At 34.5% G+C, this 23821-nt stretch overlaps 1 protein-coding gene across 1 annotated transcript; it reads right to left on the bottom strand.

The window, feature by feature from the left end:
* Nucleotides 1-580: 580 nt before the first annotated feature.
* LOC131075056 (uncharacterized) lies at nucleotides 581-20670 on the bottom strand. The gene is made up of 3 exons (XM_058011848.2): nucleotides 20051-20670; nucleotides 978-1059; nucleotides 581-857 (listed from the first exon to the last, which is right to left on the bottom strand). The coding sequence occupies exons 1-3, from the start codon at nucleotides 20587-20589 to the stop codon at nucleotides 771-773; spliced, it is 708 nt and encodes a 235-aa protein (XP_057867831.2). The 5' UTR covers nucleotides 20590-20670; the 3' UTR covers nucleotides 581-770.
* Nucleotides 20671-23821: the final 3151 nt, after the last annotated feature.

The raw sequence follows: 23821 nt of genomic DNA, 5'->3' as shown, positions 1-23821 counted from the left end.
TGAGTTAGCATTTCATTATATTTATTATATATTTATTTATTCAAGAAAAAGTATTTGTCGTCAAGTAATTTTTTTTTAAATGTAAATTTTGTTGTTTATTATATTTTTATGAAATTGTTTTTAATCGTTAAAATGATATTTTATTAGAATATATTTTATTTTCAGCCTTGTAAAATACAATTTAAAATTTATTTAATATTTCTTATTACAATAATTTTTGGTAAATATATTTTTCTTATTATAATAATTTAACATTTACAATTAATAATATTAAATTCAATATTTTTATAAAATATTTTTTGGTCTATTTTATTTGCCTATAATACCTCTATGCTATGAAAATGCTCTTAAATATTAAAAAAAAGTAGTTTTTTTATTGTTTTTTTGCAATTTTTTTATGTTTTTTTAAAAATCTGATTTTTTTCACAAAATCTTATACTTTTGTTTTGCAAACCACATACAATCAAAATAAAATAAGATAAAAAAACATGAAATCTAATACCAATTTTGCATGTAAAAAAGCAATATATACCAATTTTGCATGTACATGTCAATTTTAATGAAATAGGAAATCTGTAAGTTCACTATCTAAATTAGAACAATTATTTGAATAATTCAAAATTGTCTTTTGAAGTCTCCAATAACCCATTCACAAGATTTTCAAAACTCAAACTAAATATAGTCAGATATCAAGCATGGTCTCCCTCAACATAGACAATATCATAAATGTCATGGTAAAGTATATCAATAAAACTAACTAATCTGCATGTTCAAGCTTCATCGGCCCCCTCATAAATCTGGGATACACAGTGGTTTCTTATATCACTTAAAGTAGCTCCCTTTGAACACTGTGGACACTGTAATCATTTATATAAAAGTTTAACTACATTGAAACTGGTATGTGACATGTAATTGAATCAAACAAGACAATAAAACATAAGTTAAATAATAAATAATAAGAATCAAATTTCACTTACCCTCGCAGAACCATCTTTTTCATTTCCTAGTATCCATTGTGTTATGCATAATCTGCCAAAGAAATGGCCACAGGGAAGAGAACTGAAATTCCACAATTAGAAATATTAGAATTCTTTCTTATAAGCTATAGACAATAAAAGAAAATATTCTCACACAAAATGAAACATGAGAAAGAAAATATTCCTACACAAAATGAAACATGAGAGTTGTATTCTTTTACAATTATAAAATTAGAATAGCAAATAAAATAATTATATATGTTATATTATAAATATTATGCATATAAATTTTCAAAAAGGTCAGATAAGGATTATTATAGATGTCAATTAAATTAGATGTAATTTAAAAAAAACTCCTTAAAAAATAGGTCATTAAAATTAAAAAAAAGTTGTGACAACTAAATAGCAAGTACCATATTTAAGAGGGGAGATACGCTTCTTAATTAAAACATAAATCAGATAAGGTTATTATAGATATCAATTAAATTAGATGCAATTTAAAAAAAACTGCTTAAAAAATAGGTCATTAAATAGCAAGCACCATATTTAAAAAGGTCAGATAAGGATTATTATAGATGTCAATTAAATTAGATGCAATTTAAAAAAAACTCCTTAAAAAATAGGTCATCAAAATTTAAAAAAAGTTGTGACAACTAAATAGCAAGCACCATATTTAAAAGGGGAGATACACTTCTTAATTAAAACATAAAATTGTGCAACTATACTATCCAGCTAATATGATTAATATTAATTATATATATGTATATATATAAGAAAACAGTTTCTAATCTTAATATTTATAATGAAAATTCTTGATATAAAAAGGGGAAAGAAAGTAATAAACATTGAGCATCTTACTTTGGTATTTTATAAAATTAGTCATTTATTTTTTGTATTGATTAATTTGGATATTTTTCTTTATCTATTATATGCTTAATCTTTATATCCACATTTTTCTGTGAATATACTCATCAATCCTGTATATTTAATGTTCCATGACACTGTAATGCAATAAGAAGATCCATTGCCGCTTCTTAACTCTGTTATCATGTTGAAACTCATTTTCAATATACCTCTAACTATTTGCTCACACATGTAGTGTGAGCAAGATATGTTTTTCTAACTATTATGGTCATTGTCCTTGTGATTCTCTTGTACCTACAATGCTCAAGTGGATCAATAATCAATGTTGAATTTCCCAACTGTACACGCATACATTGACAACACTTTGTGTCCACTCCTTTAAGACTGAAAATGAGCATACATTGACAACACTTTGCATCCACTCCTTTAAGACTAAAAAGGAGTATCAGGACATAATAACCCTGGACACAATAACCCCGTCATAATAATCCAAGAACAAAATAACTTAGTGTCAGAATAACCCATGGTCATTTTAGATCAAGCTAGTAAACTAGAAATGACATAAAATCAATTAGAACATTAGAATTTTGATCATGTAGAAGGAATTACCAAGTTGAGAGAACATTTTAAATCGAGGCCATGGACGCTGCAAAAGTGAAACAATATTAAAAGCCATCATGCATATCATGCATATGGTTCTATCTAGAAGGGAGAGTTGTGAATGATTGCATCCCCAATGTTTGAAGTGTGGATATTTTTGCAATTCTTATGCCAATTTTTTGCTTCAATTTGCACTGCTATCTCTTCATGTGCTCAAATGACCATAAATAGTCACAAAAACTATTTATTAAACTAAATTATAAATATGATTACAAGGAACATAAACAAGCATGACAAAAGGTTAAGTAACATTAATCTTTAAGATAAAAAAGAGGATTCTGAGGCACCATAGAGACTATTTAGGTCATTTTTAGACCATATATCCATTATATAGCCTAAAATATCCTTAAAACGCCTTTAATATGTTTAAATAACCTATAAAATAGTAAACAATAACAAAAATAAAGGCAATTTCATGGGAATAAGCTAATTAAGAGTTATGAAAAAAAAGAAGTGAAAAGGCATTAAGAAGATACATAAAGTAGTAGAATAAAGAGAAGTAAAGAAAGGAAGAAGGGGAGAAGAAGTAAGAGTGTGTATACAGAGTGATAAGAAAAGAAAACCAAATTCATAAAAGAATATATTTTGTAATATATTTTTGTGAATATTATTTTAAATTTTACTTGGGTTTTCTAAAAGAGTGTACAAAAATCAATACACTTTTAGGGAACCAACACATTCTTCATAATTTTTAATATATACAACCCCTCTTCAGTTTTTAACAAGTCAAAAAAAAAAAAAAATTACTTATTTTAAACGATTACACATTTTTGTTTCATCGACAAGGCATCAATAAAATGATCTGGCATTGTCAGGAATATTTTACAAATAAATGTTCAAGTCGGTGTTATACTAGGACACAAACAGAATCCGATGATGTGATTAGTATTACAGAACATAATCATGCTCCAAAACCTGAGATGATCACTATCAAACACAAAGTGAATGAAATGAAAGACATGGCGTGCTTGATTCAAGATTCTACAAGAAATATCATTGTTGCTTCATGTTCTAATATTTCATTACACTTTCTTTTCCAACGGGTTTTGTTTTTTAAGCTTGGTGGGTTTTTGATGGGTGGGAGGTTGGTGTCTTCTAGTTTGGTGATTTCTGACGCAGGGCAACGTTTTGGTTCGTCTTCGTGTGTGCATGTGAATTCTCCAGATTCCTTCTATGTTGGAGAGGGTTCTAAGATGACGAAAGTTAATGGCTGCCTGCCGTGAAGCCAAGATCGTCCTGTGCTAGTTATTCCGCTTGAATCTGTTGTGGAGGATGTGGCTTATTGGGAGAATCATGCTTTGATCTGTAAATTCCTTGGGATCTGCATTTCTCTGTCAACATTAGAAGATTGGATTCGTTGGACTTGGCAAGTTGAGGGTGATATGGAGATTATGTTGGCCGCCAACAGTTATTTTATGGTTTTTTTTTTCAGTATGACAGACATAAATCCGGTTTTTGAAGGCGATCCCTATTTCTTCAATCGGGTAGGCTTGTTTATTAAACCCTGACATATGGGCTTTAACTTAGTTGAAGACATGCCTTCTCAGGTTCCAGTTTGGGTGCGTCTTCTGAGGTTGCCTTTGGAATTCTGGAGAGAGGATATTTTGCGTCGAATTGTTGAGTTACTTGGGAAGCCAGCTGTGATTTCTCAACATACCCTGGATAAGAACATAATTTTGTATGCTCATATTTGTGTTGAGGTGGATTTGAATAACCCTCTGCCAAATTCTATGGAGATTTTTTTAGGTACATCATCTTGGTTTCAATAGCTAGATTATGAATCTCTTCCATTCAGATGTCGAATTTGTCATGAATATGGGCATCTTCAGCATCAATGCCCTCGGGTTAATAAACCTCCTGCGTGTAATGCTTCCTCTAAATCTCTGCATGTCATGGTGGATAAGGGAGACAAAGGAAAAGTTCCTATCTAGGAGGGGGTTTCCGGAGGGGATAGATTTGAGCTAGTTAAGCCACACACTAAAGGGTGAGGGCAGAAGAGGTCCCTTAAGGATAGGCAAAATGAGGAGTTCAATCATTTTGAGGTTTTGGCATTGGAGGAGGGAGTTTCCACTGATATGTTTTCTAGAGCAGTGGGCTTTAGTGTCCCTGTAGGGGTTGATTGCAATGTCCTGACATCTTAGAACCCTCAAGCCCATCAGGTTATTACTTAAATTTAGGAGCAGAATCTAGCCGCTTATGAGATTATGTAGGATGATATTTCTCTGGCAGACTTGGCCAAGCAAGCTATGAAATCTGCCAAGAGTAGGGGTCCCTCTCAGGGTTTGGGTTTGTTTCAACACTCACAAAAACATTTCGTTGGATATTTCCAAGGGGGATCAGAAAAAGGATCAGGAGAAGCTACATGCAGCCAAGGATTTGTTGGTGGATTCGGGGTTGGTGAGGCCTATTGACTCTCACTTTTCACAATCCCTGAAATGATTATTCTTTCTTGGAATGTGTGAGGGTTGAATAGCCCCTCTCGACAAAAAGCTGTTCGAGATTTGGTGGGTTTTCATGTTCCAGACATTTTTTGTATTCAAGAGACCAAGCTTTCAGTTGATCTCATGTTTTAGCGAGCTCAGTTTGTGTGGCCCAATGGCAAGTGTCAGTGTTTGGTTCCTTGGGGTGCTCAGGTGGATTGGCTCTTCTTTGGGACCCGAGAAAGATTGCTCCTCTTTGGTGGATCTCCAGTCAGTCTTCTATTTCCTTGGCTGCCTGTAGTCTAGAATCAGGTGAATTTATTTTGGTTACTAATGTTTATGCTCCTATTGATATCCGAGGTAAAGCTAAGCCCTGGTCTCATCTTAGGTATGTTCGGTCTTGTGCTCCTTATCTTCCTTGGATCCTTGCTGGAGACTTTAACTTTGTTCTTAGTTTGGTTGAAAAGTTGGGGTGGGAGGTGGGTGGAGGGGGGTGGGGCGGAGGCGCTAGATTGGGCCCTTCTTCTGTTCTCTTTTAAGAGAATGTTGATTTTATTGGCTTGGTTGATATCAAGCCTTCTAATGGGATTTTTACTTAGACTAATTAGAGATATGGGGAGGAGGCTATTTCAAAGAGATTTGGTAGATTTTTGGTTTCTCTCTTCTGGGTTGGTGATAGGTGCTTTCCTCTTCTGAAATTTTGGACTGGCGGGGTTTTGATCATTGGCCTATCAAGTTTTCTACTAGGTTTGTTAGTGGCCCTAAGAATCACCCTTTTAAGTTTCAGCTCATGTGCCTCAGGGATGAGTCCCTTCATCAACTCATGGTTCATGATGGCGAGATGGGGGCCCAGCCTATGGTATAGCTATCTATTCTTTTGTCAAGAAGTTACAGCTTGTGAAATACCATCTTAAAATATGGAACAAAAGGTGTTTTGGCAATCTTTCTCGTAGGAAAAAGAGAAGCTCAAAAGCGCCTTGATGTTATTACTCAACAAATCTGAGACCTTGGTTTCATTGTTGAGTTGAGTAATGTAGAGTCTCGAGCTTTGAAGGATTTAGAGGAGTGGGAGCTTCGGGAGATCTTCTAGAAATAGAAAGCTAGGGTTGACTGGCTTCAAGAAGGTGATCGTAATACTACCTTTTTTCACAAGTTTGTTCAGGTTTGTCGACAGAGGAGTGTTATTTCTTCCTTGATTAATTCTGAGGGCATCCGACTTACCTCTCTTCAGGAGATGTCTCGTGATGCCTCTTAGTATTATTCTACCCTTTTCTCTGATGACGTGCCCCATGTTCTTGTGGGGGAAAATTAGATTCTTGCTTGTATTCCTTCTATGGTTATTGATGTGATGAATGAGTCTCTTACCCGCCAGGTGTCTTTATCAAAATTAGAGGAAGTTATTTTTTGGATGGCTAAAGGCAAGGCTCCTGGACCTGATAGCTTTTAGGAATTTTGGGATATCATCAAGTTGGATCTATTAGCAGTTGTCCAAGAGTCCCATGATAGTCCCATGATAGTAAGAAGATGCTTCGAGCTATGAATTCTACTTTCCTGGTTCTTATCCCCAAATAGGATGGTGTTACTCAACTCAATTTTTTCCGTCCTATTGCGTCATGCAATGTTGTTTATAAGATCATCACCAAATTGATTGCATAAAGGCTTTAAATTTGGCTTCCATCTTTAATTTCTGATGAACAAGGAGGTTTTGTGGTTGGGCGACAAATTTTGGATGGGGTTGTTATTGCCTCTAAGGTCCTTGATTCCATGTATGTGTCAAATGAGAGAGCTATGTTTATTAAACTTGATATGGTCAAAGCTTATGATAGGGTGAAATGGAGCTTCTTGCGCAAGGTTCTTTTGGCCTTCAGTTTCAACTTAGAGTGGGTTAGTTGGGTTATGAGCCGCGTGACCTCGACGTCTTTTACAGTTCTTATCAATGGTGAGCCATCACAATTATCTGGAGCTTCTAGAGTTTTGCGGCAAGGTGACCCTCTTTAACCATACCTATTTATCATCATGGCTGAGGGCCTTGGCCGTTTCATAAAGGCTCGGTTGCCCAAGGTTTGATTCGAGGGTGGGATTGGGGAGCTGGTCTTCCCAAACTTTCACACCTGCAGTTTGTGGATTACATTGCTCTTATTGGGGTGACCCCTATTCAAGATGTTGAGTCTATTAGGAATTCATTGGATGTTTATTTAGCTCCGTCGGGGCAGCGGGTGAATGACCATAAGTCTTCTATCTTCTTTTTCAATACCCCAGTTCCTATTTAGCAAATAATAGCTACTATCTTGAGGTTTCAGATTGGATCTCTCCCAGCTTTCATATACTTGGGGATTCCTATGGCAGTTGGTTGTCAGCCTAGACCCTTTTGGCAGGATCTTTTGGATAACTTGCGTCGAAAGGTCAATCATTTGACTCATCATTGGCTTTTTATTGTGGCTTGTGTTACACTTTTTCAATTTGTGATTCAGGCTCTTCCCGTTTATCGGGGTTTTGTGTAGTCTGCTCCAATGTATTTCCTCAAGGAATTTGATGTTTTATCTCGTCAATTCCTTTGGAGAGGTAATTTACAATCTTTGAAGTGTCTTACTTGGAACAAATTATGTAAGAGAGGGTTATGTGGGCCGTCTATTTTTCTTTTGTGTTGTAATAGTGAGGAGATGGTCTCCCATCTTTTCTTTCATTGCTCGTTTTCTAGGTGGATTTGGCACTCTTGGTGGGACTGTTGGAAGCGCCCTTGTTGGCATGCTTCTTCCCTTGCTAAATTCTAGGAGTGTCGGGTTCAGGCTCTTGTTCAAATCCCATTTCTTAATTTTTTTGGTCTTTAGGGCCTCCTTTTATTATTTGGCACATTTGGCTTGAGAGGAATCGTCGGATTTTTCAGGATGCTAGGTTAGCTATTCAACATGTATGGTGAAAAATTATACATTCTCTCTGAGAGATTGTTATGGCTAAATGTGATTTGTTTGGAGGCCCTACTTTTAGGGAGATTGATTTCTATAACCATTTTAATCTTCCTCTTCAGGGGAATATTCAGGATTATGGTATGCAGAAGACTAGACATCTCTTCAGAAATAGATGTCATCACCCTCTGCGGAAGATCTCTAGAGTAGGTAACTAGAGCCCTCTTGGTATCCTCAAGGTCAATACAGATGGGTCTTCAAGAGGTAACCCTACATGTGAGAGTATTGGTGGTGTGGGACGAGATAGTTTGGGGCAAGTTCAATTTAATTTTTCTATCTATAAGGGTTTTCATACGAACAATTACATGGAGGCTTTGGCCATTTTGGTTGCCTTAGAGCATTATTGTTCTATTGGTTGGCAACACATTGTGTTCGAGTTTGATTGCCAAGTTGTGGTGACTTTATTGAACCAGCGAAGTTGTGATGGTGTTAGTTGGCAACTTCATTATCTATTAGATTCTCTCACTTTGTGAGTTTTGTGTGACAGTCACTTTCACGCATATTCCTAGGGAATGGAATGGGGTGGCTGACTGTTTGGCCAAATGGGTTGCTGATTTTGGGGAGGGTTGGTCTATTTTGGATAGGGTACAAATCTCTCCTAAGTTGTTTCAGGTGCTTGATCAGCTTGTTAGTCATGATAAATCTATGATGTATTTGTTCTTTGTTGGGTTGTTTGCCCTCTTTTGTTGTTCCTCTTTCTTTGTTTTCAGTAAAAAAATTACCCCCCTTTTATTGCTAATATTTAATTACACATAGCAGGGGCAATATCATCAACCAATGCATTATCCAAAATGATTCGAAGAAAAAGATTAAGATTTGAAATGTTGTAACCAAATCCTCAAACATCAACAAATCTTATCTTACCAGTTGAATATACAATTACCAATAGATGAGAATCATTTTTTAATATTCACCACCACACAAAATTTGCAATTACTGAAAGAATCTAAAAATTGGTTTAGTAACGGTACCTTTAAAACATTGTCAAGTTTTTTTCAACAGTTGTACACGATTCATGTCTTGAAAACTAATGCAATATTTCCACTTATTTACATTCTTATGACCAACAAAACAAGAACCACTTCTACACAAGTACTTGCACAATTAAAACAACTTAAACCTGATCTAAACCCAGAAAATATAATTGTTGATTTTGAATTATGTTTCATGGGAGCTATTTCTGAAAAAAATTCAAATGTCACTATTCGGCGATGTTTTTTCTTTTTTTCTCAATGCTTGTGGAGGAAAGTTCAAGAAGAAGGTCTACAAACACATTACAGTGTCGATGAAATATTTGCATTTGACATCAAGAAACTTGTTGCATTAGCTTTCATGCCTCAGATAGACGTAATGGATGCATTTGAAACACTTCTACAATCTCCTTATTATACAGAACATGAGGAGACTCTGCAACCCATAATTGATTATTTTGAAGACACATGGATTGGCAGACTAACCAAAAGAGGTAACCGACGATCACCCAAGTTTTCCAATCACAATATGGAATTGCTATTCATCTATTCAAGATGGTCTTCCCAAAATCAATAATACTATTGAGGGATGGCACAAAAGATTTAGCGAATTGCTTCAAGCATCACACAACTTAGTCTGGAAATTCATCAAAGCAATGAAAAAAGAACATGGTCTCTAAGAGAATAAAATAGAGAAATATATGATTGGATACACTGGGCAACCAAGCAAGAAAAAATATCATGAACTCAAAGAAAAACTAAAAAGACTGGTTGATGATTATGGCAACCATAACATTATAGATGACATAAGAGGCATCGCTCATAATTTGACACTTTAATTGAAAATTTGAATAATAATTTTTTTGGCAACATACATGTAATCTATAAATTTTATTTTCCTTTCTCTATATTCTTACAGGGATATTTTGTCCACGGGTTATTTCGGCTTGGGTTATTGTGACCAGGTAATCCTATCCAGAGTTATTATGTCCTACAACCCTAAAAAGGCTCACTACAAGTACCACTAATTGTAGAATGATTATGAAGGCATACCTTTCTCCCCTATTAATCAAAATGGTGGAAACAATATCCCGTAACTCTACTAAACTAGTGTCCCTCACCAAAAATTAAAAAGAAGAAAACTAAAAATGCAAACACCAAACATGAAAACTAAGATCACCCATACATTAAAGAAGAGAAAAATGGAAACCCACAAAGAATTATAGCTCAATTGATGAGGGTGAAGTCATGTTCCTTCACACACCATCCACCAAGTTTTAAACTCCAAGAGGTAAGACTATGGGATAGGCTAAGATTGTGCCCTAGTGACTTTGGCAAAATGGATACCCTTCAATAATTAACTTTTTTCAGCCAAAACAATAGCAACATAGACTTGATCACATTAGAGACATTGCATCATGATGATAGTTCTTCAGAGGATCTTAATCCTCCTAATCTTGATGAGGAGTCTTCTTCCTCTATTTCAAATGGCAACATTGATGATGAGGATTCACATTAATTTCTCTCATAGTCATCATTCAGAGGTTGATGATTCTTTCCCTGACTTTGCAACCTCAACGCCTCTTTGGGCTCAACAAAAAATTAAATCAGTAGGTGATTGGTTGGGTGATCTATCAGATACAAGAACAACAAGGTCACAATTTCAATAGGCTCCACATCTCTTCATTGCTTCAGCTTTCGATCCACAGTTTTTTCAAGAAGCTTCAAGTAAACTCGAGTGGGATGCTACAATGCAGGAAGAGTTGAATTCCTTGGAAAGGAATCACACATGGGATTAGTTCCTCTTCCTAAGGGAAGGAAACTTGTTCAATGCAATTGGATCTATCAAACAAAATTTGTAGTGGATGGGTTAGTTGATAAGTATAAGGCTCTCGCTTGATAGCAAAAGGATTCTCCTAGGTTCTCGGGATGGACTACTTTGAGACTTTTGCACTAGTTGCTAAGATGAATTCCATTCGACTTGTCCTTGATATAGCTGCAACCCATCATTAGGAAGTTCATTAGATGGATGTGAAGAGTGACTTTCTTCATAGTGACCTTCAGGAGAAAATCTACATGGAGTAACCACTAGGGTTTGTTAAAGATCCCTCACTTATGTGTCAACTTCACAAGTCTCTCTATGGCCTCAAACACTCCTCAAGTTTGGTATGCCAAGATGGACTCATTCCTTTTGACAATTGGTTTCACTCGATGCCATTCTGATCCAAACGTATACATTCTATAGAAAGATGAAACTCTCACATTTCTGGTTCTCTATGTTAATGATTTGTTGATCACAAGGAGTCATTCATCTACCATCAAAGCAATGAAAACTGCTATACATGATAGATTTTTATGTCAAACCTTGGTCTTTTGCATTACTTCTTGGGTATTGAGATCATTTAGTCATCTTCAAGTATCTTCCTCACACAACCCAACTATACACTTGATATGTTCTCCAGATTTCACATGGCTGAATGTAAACCTGCAAACCTGCACTATCTCAATTTTTGTCAAGGGCTACACTTGAAGCTAAGTGCTCTTCACCCTTAGTTAATGGCACTTTATATCAACAACTTGCTGGGATTCTCATCTACTTGACTCATACGAGACTCAACATCTCATATGTTGTGGGCATTGTCTTTCGATTCATGCAAGAGCCACATGAGTTGCATTGGAAAGTAGCTAAACGAATCCTCCACTACATTCAGGGTACTTGTGTAATTATGGAATTCAATATGCAACAAGTGTGGATATTGACTTGGTGGGCTATGTTGATTCAGATTGGGCAGGTGATTCTCAAAATCACAAGTCTCCTTCAAGGTATCATTGCTTCTCATTTAGTTCCAATCTAGTTTGTTGGTCGAGCAAGGAGTAGTTTGCAATTTCTCTTTCATCAACAAAGGCTAAGTATCAAGGGGCAACCAATGCTACCACTGAGGCTATTTGGCTTCAAAATATTCTCACTAAGCTTGGTATTCCAATCAAAAAGTCTACCATCATCTTTTTGTGATAATTAGAGTGCTATAAAGATCTCAAGAAATCCAGTTCATCAAAAGAGGACGAAACACATTGAGATACATATGCACCACATTAGGGAGTTGATTCAAGAAGGCATAATTGATCTTAAGTATTGTTTTACATTGGAGCATACTATGAACATCTTCACCAAACCCTTCACCGAAAGCAAGTTCCTTCATTTGCGAGCTTTATTTTGGATGCAATAGATGTCTACTTCAAGAGGGGCTTCTTAGTCCTTCATTTTCTCTCTCTATTTGGGGGGGCTATTCCTCTTATGGGGGTGGCTGGGGGAGCAGGCGACTTCCTTTTTTGCGGGGATCTCTATGTACATGGGTACCTAACTTGGCCTCATTTGTCAGGACCCATCTTTTCACCCTCCTAAGCTATGCTTAAGGGGAGACGTTAGTGTAAGTTTTCCATTTTTCCTTATGTGAGGGGGTAGTTATTTTCCTTACACATTATTTAAGCTTGCTTAGGTTATTAGGAGTGGTTAATATGAGGACATGTTGCAAAATTATTTTACATGTGTAACTCCCACCTACTTATGAGGTTGTTGGGTTCCACATCCTCTCTTTTGGCTTATTGTGCCACCTCATATAACCACTATTTTGGCATTTCTTAAATGGGTTATGGTGTAATTGGGTAACACAACCTCTTTTGGCTTACTGTGCCACCTTTGTAACTTTTTTTTTGTTTTCATATAAGGAGATTATGCCACATGTTTTGACATTTACCATGCAGGTTAAACCTCCCACTATTTTTGGAAAGGGAGTTAATGCACCTCTTGGATGTATATGCTATTATTTTTCTATATAATAAGCACTATACTCTCACCTTCACTAGTTCAGTGATAGCTCGGTGAGAGTCTTCTTGAAATTCTCTTTTTTGTATCTATTTTTCTCTCATTTCAAATTTCCCTTCATTCAGCTATTTTGATCTTCGATCATTTGTTGTTTGGAGTTGCATTTGATCTATGACCAACATCAAATCTTGACTCAGTTCTTGCTTCTCACAAAATCCAAGAATTTCACCTATAACAGTTAGTCTATTTTTTAGGCCTTAGCATTGAATGCCTACACCAAAATATAACCGGCCTTTGGATGTTTACTACAATATTGTGACTATATTTGAAATTTTATGGAGGAAAATTTAAATTAAGGCATTTCTTCTTAATGCAAAATAAAATGAAACATACCTAAGCTTGAAGAATTCATGCATAAAGAAGAGTCAACATCTTCAAATCACGAGGGAGGAAACCAAGGGAACACTGCCCGTTTGGCATTTCTGCATTAGACAATTGAAAAGCTGATCTCTTAACAATTTCATCAGTATCCCTTACGTTTCTTTCTTGACCAATTTCCTTTACTGCAAGGTATATAGATATAGAATCTGAAAATTGGTTACTTTATTTCTTAGTTTTCTTTACTGTAGGGTATATTGATATAGGATCTGATAATTGACTGGTTCCTATCCATATTTGTTTAAATCTCAATTACCGGTTCTTGCCAAAAATGGTCGGGTCCTGGTCCTGGTTCATGCTCGGTCTTGGTTCGACCTGGGTCCCACTCGGGTCCTGCTGCAGGACCCACAGGGAACCCAGCCACCTGGGTAGGACCCGGGTGGGACCTAGGTCGAACCAGGGAGGACCCGGGTGAACCCAAGCTCGTGGGTTCCCAAAAACGGGGCCCATGGGCTAGAAAACAAAGAGAATCAATTAAAAAACAAATTTTTTAATCTTATTTTCACATTTTGAAACTTGAATCAGTTGAAACTTGAAACTTGAATATTATCTTTTTTGCAAATATGAATATGATATTACATTTATGATTTACGATATATCTTTATCAGAATATTTATTGGCATTGGCAATTATGGATTTATGATTTATGATTTATTTGTTATCATTTATGTATCATTGTATGGGAAAGTTATATTGTATGTTTGAACTGTGATATGTACACACACACACACACACACACACACACACACACACACACACAGATATATATATGTGTGTGTGTGTGTGTGTGTGTGTGTGTGTGTGTGTGTGTGTACGAACGAACTTGTACCCAAAAAAAATAATTTTTTTTGCCGAATCTGCGAATCCGTACCCGAATCCAAACCTGAATTTGAATCGGAACCGGTAACCTGAATTCGAACTAGAGCCGGTAACTTAGGTTTAAATCACACTTTAGATGGATTTAAATCACACTCTAGATGGAAATTTCTTTGGATGGATTAGCCAGATGGCTATTTCAGTATAAGGAAAAGCATGAAGGCTTGATATCCAAAATTGGAAACCACTATGTTCAGAATGGTGAAGAAAACATAGAATACTACAAAGTAAATGATGCTTTTTCAGAATATTACCTGCAAAGATCGCTATGCGAAGTTGAGACATTCATAAAAGTCAATAGAGTAGTAACAAGAAACATGATAATCACACACTACCCATGTATGTTGCATTGAAATAAAAACAATAGCAATACCCATGAATGTTGCATTGAAAGAAAAACAATAGCAATTACATACAAGTATCTTATGTACAATCCAAGTACAAGATATACTTAGTCCAAATAATTTTAAGCTGCCAAAAATCTAGAACCAAAATTGTAAATCCCTTAGACAATTAGCTGTTGAAAGAGTGTAATAACAGTGTAATAAGGGAACGTTTCTCTTCAAATAAAATCAATATATAGTTTTGTGTACGGCTATTTGTTTCTGGTTAGGATTGTTTCTTGCTCTGTTTGCCTTACTAAAGACATGTTAGTGTTGGTAGCCTCACTTACTATTTAGTACAAATAGGTTTATTATTTGTGTTAAATCAAGAATCTTATTAGATAATAAATCTTTGTAAAATTAACTTGCCTTACTAAAGACATGTTAGTGTTGGTAGCCTCACTTACTATTTAGTAAGTGAATAGGTTTATTATTAGATAATAAATCTTTGTAAAATTGACTACTTCATATCCATATTTGTTTAAATCTCAGTTACCGATTGTTGCCAAAAATGGCCAGGTCCTGGTCTTGGTTCATGCCCGGTCCTGGTCCGAGCCTGGTTCGACTTGGGTCCCACTCGGGTCTTGCCCAGGCGGTTGGGTTCCCTATGGGTTCTGCTGTAGGACCCACAAGGAACCCAGCCGCCTAGGCAGGACCCGAGTGGGACCTAGATCGAACCAGGAAGGACCCGGGTGAATCCAAGCCCGTGGGTTCCCAAAAATAGGACCCACGGGTTAGAAAACAAAGAGAAACAATTAAAAAACAAATTTTTTAATCTTATTTTCACATTTTGAAACTTGAATCAGTTGAAACTTGAAACTTGAATATTATCTTTTTTGCAAATATGAATATGATATTACATTTATATGAATATGATATTACATTTATGATTTACGATATATCTTTATCAGAATATTTATTGGCATTGGCAATTATGGATTTATGATCTATGATTTATCTGTTATCATTTATGTATCATTGTATGGGAAAGCTATATTGTATGTTTCATATTTGTATGTTTGAACTGTTAACATATATAATTTTGATGTTTGAAGTTTCAACATATAGATATAAAAAAAAAATTAAAATATATGTATATACATATATGTACGAACCAGTACCCAAAAAAAAAATTTTTTTTTGCCGAATGCGCAAATCTGTACCTGAATCCAAACCTGAATCTGAACTGGAACTGGTAACCTGAATCCAAACTGGAACCGGTAACTTAGGTTTAAATCACACTCTAGATGGAAATTTCTTTGGATGGATCAGCCAGATGGCTATTTCAGTATAAGGAAAAGCATGGAGGCTTGATATCCAAAATTGGAAACCACTATGTTCAAAATGGTGAAGAAAACATAGAATACTACAAAGTAAATGATGCTCTTTCAATATTACTTGCAAAGATCGCTATGCGAGGTTGAGACATTCATAAAAGTCAATAGAGTAGTAACAAGAAACATGATAATCACACACTACCCATGAATGTTGCATTGAAAGAAAAACTATAGCAATTACATACAAGTATCTTACGTACAATCCAAGTACAAGATATACTTAGTCCAAATAATTTTAAGCTGCCAAAAATCTAGAACCAAAATTTTAAATCCCTTGGACAATTAGCTGTTGAAAGAGTGTAATAACAGTGTAATAAGGGAATGTTTCTCTTCAAATAAAATCAATATACAGTTTTGTGTACGGATATTTGTTTCTGGTTAGGATTGTTTCTTGCTCTGTTTGCCTTACCAAAGACATGTTAGTGTTGGTAGCCTCACTTACTATTTAGTAAGTGAATAGGTTTATTATTTGTCTTAAATCAAGACTCTTATTAGATAATAATAGCAAGTGAATAGGTTTATTATTTGTCAAGACTCTTATTAGATAATAAATCTTTGTAAAATTAACTTTTGCACTTCTCTTAGCAGTCCTGCTCAGTAATTAGTAATCCTTTTGTTGCAATGAAAAACTTAGCAGTAATCTTGAAAGCAGTGTAATCATGGTTCTGGTAAGTATCTAACTGCAATAGAAAGCTCCTATATTTCTAATTTCTTGAAAAAAAACTATTATAGCAAACAAACACGCTTAAGTGTCATTAGAGTTTTGTATTCAATGAAATATGAGTGAAATATGTATCTTCGTGATATAAAAAGATCAAAGATTGTAGAACTTTAATCTACATTCATGGTTTCCATTGCTCATTGGCTCATCATTCATCATTCTATTCAATGATTTTGATTTGGCTCATCATTCATCATTCTATTCAATGATTTTGATTTTCTACCTTGGTTGTTGAGGGGATTTTTAAATTGCAGCAAAACAGATTATTTATATTTAGAAAATTGTTCAGTTGTTGAAAAAGTATCCATAAGAATAAATATTAGTATAATGTCCAGTTGGAATTTGTATGTGCTTCTTTAGAATATAAAGTGTTCAGTTGTTGGGAATTTATTACTCCTCAAAGTTCCACATCCATAAGAATAAATATTAGTATGATGTCCAGTTCTTTTTATAATATAATTATAAATGATTTCATTAACAATTGTTTAATAAGAATTCTCATATAAGATTTGACCAATTTAGAATAATTTGGAAATATGTGAGATAATTCAAAGTCACATCTAATACGATATCTCATACAATAATGGTTTAGTTCCAAAAAAAAATCAATCTTCTAGTGTGCTTAGCTCTGGTTATAATTCCAATGGGATTCTAAGAAATTGTTAATTTTACATGTTTCAAGTATCGTTACTAGCATAACACATGTCGCAATGCAGTTTCAGTCCTTGCCATGGATTACAGATATAGCGTGTAGAGAATTGTCTATTTGGATTTCGATCATAGCATATGTATAAGGAAATGATTGACAGTATCATTTGATAACAACAATTCTATACAAGATGTGTAACTAATACACAGGTAGTCAAAAATAAAGAGGTACCTTCAAAACTAGAGTGCAAAGCATTTTTTTGTTCTTGTAATATGTAATGCTTAACCAATTTGTAGTTTTATCTACAAGACCAAGTCTCTCACAAGATCAATTTTCTTATTAAGCCTCCAAGCACCAAAGGCTCTAAATCCAACTACAACCATGTGTAAGAGCGAACCTATCATTATTTTTTTTGCAGTTGGTAGAGACGGGGGAAGTTGACAATGCCCATTTGACCTCTATAAGCTACTACAATAGCAATTTTTAAACACAACATTTCAATTGTTCAAATCGATGAAGTCGAAATTTTGGTGATCTGAAGGCAATTTTAAGATTCAGTCCTATATTTGCTAAATTTTGTACATTAAGAGTACGCATTGAGATATGATATATTGTAAGTACTAAGGATTGAGATATGATATATTGTAAGTACTGAGGATGGTTCTTGCATAACTTATATTTGAGGCTTGTTATTTCAACAATCTACTGATAAATTGTCTATTTCCTACGTATGCCAAGTAAGAAGTAACAATACGGCTCTCCGTAGTAGTTATTCCGGATTTGCCTCCCTCTTAGCGAGGCGTAAGAAAAGTGCCAAAATCTCTGCTCAAAGTAGATGTCAGTGGAGGCCTGTGGATTTGCATTACCAAGGATCACTAACAGAAGTCTAGATTTGTCAGTAGACACCTACACTTCATCAAAAATAGGCTTTTTTACAATCTGTTAAATACTTACCTTGTCCAATACATTGTTATCATTCTTAGAACATTTGAATGCTCCCAACGGCTAGAAAAAAAAACTATGAAAACATTATGGAACTAGAGAATGAGAGAGAAATGATACAAATGTCTAGGAATGACCAGAATAGTTCAAAGTTGCTGAAGCCAAGAAACATAGCAATAGGGTTGCTTAAGACAATCCTTGCAAAAGGAAAAAAATTAGTTCACACATGTAATACTAAGCCTTAACTTTGTGTAAGCTTCATTTGAATTATGCGTTCAATGGGTCTTTGGAACAAAGGTTATGTTTGGACAGCGTACACATCTCTATCTTTCTCTGTATGCACATTAACTGTAGCAATGAATGCAAAATCTGCAACCATCGACGAGGTGTGTGAACAGAAAAGAGTCGGGACAACTATTTGAGAAACATGTTCATACATGATTTTAAGGAAACCACAAATAGAGACCTGTAGGTTGAGGCCTCACTGAGGCACGAAAACTTGAAAAACCCATACAACTTATTCGATTTTCTATACAGTTATACCAAATATGTTTTAGCAGGTTCTATCAGAAATCAGTACACAAGATGCCTCAACAAATACGAGAGTCTGTTCAATTGTGGCAATGTCTAGGAGCCGTATAGGCACATAATATTGCACAATAGGGATGATTTAGTCTGCAAAACATAATACGTCTAGAGCAAAAGCTATAAATGATTAGTTTGTAAATGAATAAGAGGAGACGGAACTTGAAACTTTTACCAGAGAAGTGCAATATTTTTTGGAGATACGAGAAAGACCATTACTGAAAATATTACAACAAATTTTAAAATTAGCGTATTGACATTGATCAATAACCAAAACTGATGGGCTATGGGGGTTCAAAATAGCTAACAAATTAACCTTGAAACTCACCAGTAATGGAAATTTCATCCCTATCATGTAGTTCCCATTGCAAGACATACCCCTAGAGTATACAATAGGATATGGACAAAATGGACTCTTACTGACCTTATTTACTCTTGTTTCCCTGATTTTGAGCATTTACAACAATTATTGTATCAAGAGCCAGTGGAAACTTCTAGTAGCCTTCGCTATTTCTGAGGGCATTTTAGGCTTCTTGAAAAATGATGGGAATATAAGGTACCCAGGTGGATTACACCCACCCTGCAATGAAATGAAACAAGCATCAATCGAAGAAAGGGAGACAGACAGAAAGCCTAGTTAAAGAGGGGGCCTGAAGCCATCTGTCCTAGTGTGGATGCAGGCATGTATGCAGAATGTGCAAAGATAGACTAGGCACATGAACTGTTTCACATATGCCACCTGAAAGGAATAAATATTTTGAAGAGCTAACACAAAATTCATAACTGACAGTGTCAATAGATTAAAAAAAAATCTGTTTAAAGCATAACATTAGGAAATGTTTCAAAATTTCCCCTGCTCATCGCTCATTCGTCAGGAGATTTTTTCCAGAATTTGTTAATTGAAAAAACAGTAAACCCTGACAAAAATATGAGAGGAAAAAATGGTAAAATTATCATTTTGAAAAATCAGACCATAGGATAAGCCTTATATCTCTGCTGGCACTGTTTCTAAGGAGGATATCACGGTTTCTGAGGGGGAAAGTATTTGATTTAGTGAGACCAAAACATTAGTCTCCGCCTATATAGGCAGGGACTAATAAAGCAAATGGTTTCCGTTGTATATGAAGTGGCTTGTAGTTTAATCTCTCAAAAAGAAAGAAGCTTTCAACTAAATACGCGAACAGAGCAGGGTAAGACATCAAGGCGCATAAATTCCTAGCAAATCTATCAGATTAGAAGAGCTCTATTCAGAAAATACCTCAAATGATATTTTATAGATCAATGGGGCAAGCCAAAAAATAGCCTTATACTTTTGAATAAAAATAAAACATAGTACTGGATTTTTGTATTGATAATGCACAATCGTATGACTTGACATGGTAAAGCATAAAAAGAAATTAAAGTTACTATAATTTGAAATCCATTTGCGTCTACAACATACCAGGCCGTATGATCTCCCGATTCAGTCCATGGTTCAGAGCAAATTGAGCAATTCAACAAGTTGTTAACCTCGAGAACCTTAAGAACATATTTTTTACTCTTAGAAAGTTGCGGATCCGCCTCTTGTTGATCACATATTTTATCACATTCTTCTTTAACTGCAGAAACTGTTGTGCATATCTGCCGCAGCTTGTTCTGTGATTGCGCAAGATCCTTTTTGAGAGACTTTTCCCGGTCTTTAGCCCTGTTGAGCCTCTCCTTTAGTTTTTCGTTTTTCTCAACCAATTGCATATTCTCTTCTTCCGTTTTATCCAAATCGGCTTTCATGTCATCAAACTGCTTATACAAATCCTTGAGGGCAGATTGCAAATAGGATTGTGAAAATTGAATACGTTCTCTGGGATTTCTACTAGCTGAAGGCGTGCCGTCATCATGTTCTGGAGACACAGGTACGCCCTGTTCATCTTCATCATCCCACCACGCCACACATGAGCTCTGTACACCTTCATCCTCCTGCGCCTCAGATTTCTTTCCTCTCATTTCTACTTCGTCTTCAACCCCAAAACCCTTAAATGACTTCTGTACTCCAAGCAGTATAAAGTTCTATCTTTTTTCGAATATCAAGTCTTTTTACTGCAGATATCGGGATCGGATTTTATTTGCCGCTACAGAGAAAAAGCTCTCATCCACGTCCGTAATTTGAATTAAACGGAATTGGATATAGTTTGGTGTCCGGATGCGGTCGAAAAAGCTTCTCCACTATTCGTCACCTCTTTTTCTCACGTATTTTTAAATGGCTTAAGTACATTCTCGGAAGAGATAGTTTGAATATTCTTTTTAACGGCACTCTCCATGTGCACTTGAATTAACTAGTATACTTATATTTTCAAAAATATATATAAAATACGTTGAGAGATATCATTTTTAGAAAACTTAACCCTTATTATAACCATTTTCGCTACCCTAATTGATTATTAACACTAATTCAAATATTTGCATTAGATTGAGAGTGATGCCTCTAGATGGGTTGGAGATCAAGTTATCATTCCAAAATCAAGTTGCATATTTTATTATCAAAGGATCAAATATATATGTATAGGTCACAAATTTGAAAAAAGATCTTAATTTAGTTTAAATAATATATGATTGCTCAGTGGTTTAATTATTCCAATATATTATTTGATTGCTTGTAAGGATTTGTGTCCATCTCTCATGCTACACTTGATTAATAATGGTTGTCAAGTTTTTTAATTACTCCAATATATTTTTAAATTACTTTCTATGATTTGTTTCCATCTATAATCTTACTCTTGATTAATAATGGATTTCCATTCAACGTTTTCTATAACACAGTATTTGGACCCAAATTTCTATGATATCTCTCTAGATCCATTTGTAGTGTTTAAATATGTTTATTAGAAGAAGAAAATTGTATCTATTTGAGTACATCCTATATCAATAAGACTACACAAATGCACACTCTACTCCATCAATAGTAAGTTGTAAGAATTCTCAAGAATCTATATAGATAATGTCAACGCATATACCTATCTATGTTTGTGTGTGTGATGTTGCTCCAGTCTACATACAAAATAAGTAGCAACATAGGGTAAAGAAGCAAGCAAAAAAGAAATAATATTAAAAATAATCTTCATAAAGAAAAAGAAAAAGTATTTAAGGTACTTGTTACATATATCTTAGAATACAATATTCACTATAGTAATGGATTTCAATTCTACCCATTTTCTGTATAACACAGTTTCAACTCATCCCATTATGTTCCTTAAATATTGATATTTAAAGGTTTTAAGGCTCTTGTGAGTTTGTTGTTAAAAAGTTACTCCCATCAATGTCTTTGTACATTGTAATAGTTATCCTTACACAATTCTCTCCCATATTTCTTCTATAACTCTTATTGAACTATAACCCAAATCGAACACTAACCTTAAATTTAACTCTAGTTGAACCCTAACCCAAACCATAACCATAATTTAACACTAATTCTAATCATATATCTAATTCTAATTCTAATGCTAGCCCTAATTCTATTTCTAAACCTAGCCCTAATTCTAATTCTAAACCTAACCCTAACCATAGCTCAATAATTTCCTATAATTGAACCCTAATTAAACTTGAAGTATAACCCTAATTGAACCCTAACCTTAATCATAGCCATATTTGAACTATAACCATAATTTAATCCTAACTCAAATATTTCTTCTATAACTCTACTTGAATCGTAACCCTAATTAAACCATAACCATAATTGCACACTACACTAAATCTAACTAGATTGAACACTAACCTTAACTTTAACCCTAATTAAACTATAACCCTAGCCTTAAAACCATAATTTAACCCTAAACTCAATTTCTAATTCTAATTCTAAACCCAACCCTAATTCTAATTTTAAGTTTAACCATTATTATAACCCTATTTATAATTCTACTTTTTACACTAAACCCTAACCACAATTGAATCTTAACTTTAAGTCTAACCCTAATTAAACCCTAATCTTAATCTGAATTGAATGTTAACCCTTCTTTAAATCCAATCCTAACTAACCATTTAACCACAACCTTAATTTAACTCCTACCATAACCTAATCTTAACCCTAACCTTATTTGAACTCTAACCATAATTTAACCCTAACCCTAACCTTAATTCAATAATTTTCTCCTAATTGAACCCTAACCTATCCTCAACCCTAACCCTAACTAAACTTGAACCCTAATCCTGATTAAACCCTAATCACATTTGAATTGTAAATGTAATTTAACCTTAACTCAAATATTTATCCTATAACTTGAATTGAATTCTAACTCCAACCCTAATAGAAATCTCATCCTAACCCTAACTCTAATTGAACCTTATTGTAACCCTAACTGAGTATATAATTGAAATAAACGTATAACATGTTTGTATTTTTTGTAGTTAGATCATTCAACATTAACAATAATATATGTAAATATTTTCTTCTATCTTATTTGAATATTAGAGAATACATTTTTTATTATTGAGGAATGAAATGTCCATAACGTTAGTTCCAATTGTCATGGTATCAACTTGTAAAGGAGACCATACATTTCTTTCTTCACCTTCTGTATCCACTTTATCTAACTTCTATATTTGATGATATCCTTTGTCAACCAACACTATATAACCATCACATCCAACTAATTCCCCAACATCATAAAACTCTTTGAGGAATCATAACATCATAATATTTTTCATAAACTTATTTTTGTACCTTTAGAGGGGAAAATAACAATTGAAGGTTAGCTTAGAGTAAGATCTGTTGGTGATTCAAAATTGTCATCCAACTCTTTTTAGCAAAATGAAAACCAACACCATAGTATATTTCTTGTCTAATTTTCTTCTACAATAGAGAAGAATTATTGTTTTATTCGTCACAAGGCATCAAGATATGTGGAATTTCTATTCATTCCTTCTTTCATAGTCATGTGTTCTTTTAATGATGTTGCAACATATTTATTAGTATTTTGAATTTTTAAAGTTGTGATACTCTCAAAAATTTCTTCATGATAAATAATGATGATCTAGTGTTGCTAGCTTTTGGTTTTTCCTTAGGCTTTGTTTATCTTGTTTTGCCTACAGAGATTATTTATTTGCCTTTCTTATATGGTTTGAGATTACATTTATCAATGTTCAATTACCTCCAAAATTGATATTTCCCTTTGTTTAACACATCTATTTTTATCATAAATGTAATTACATCAAAATAGCTGACATCTTGATCAATTTTAGAATT

This window comes from Cryptomeria japonica, chromosome 5, assembly GCF_030272615.1.
Source record: "Cryptomeria japonica chromosome 5, Sugi_1.0, whole genome shotgun sequence".
Classification (NCBI taxonomy): domain Eukaryota; kingdom Viridiplantae; phylum Streptophyta; class Pinopsida; order Cupressales; family Cupressaceae; genus Cryptomeria; species Cryptomeria japonica.
Note: the sequence above shows the minus strand (reverse complement) of the source record. Positions and strands in the feature narration are given on the sequence as shown.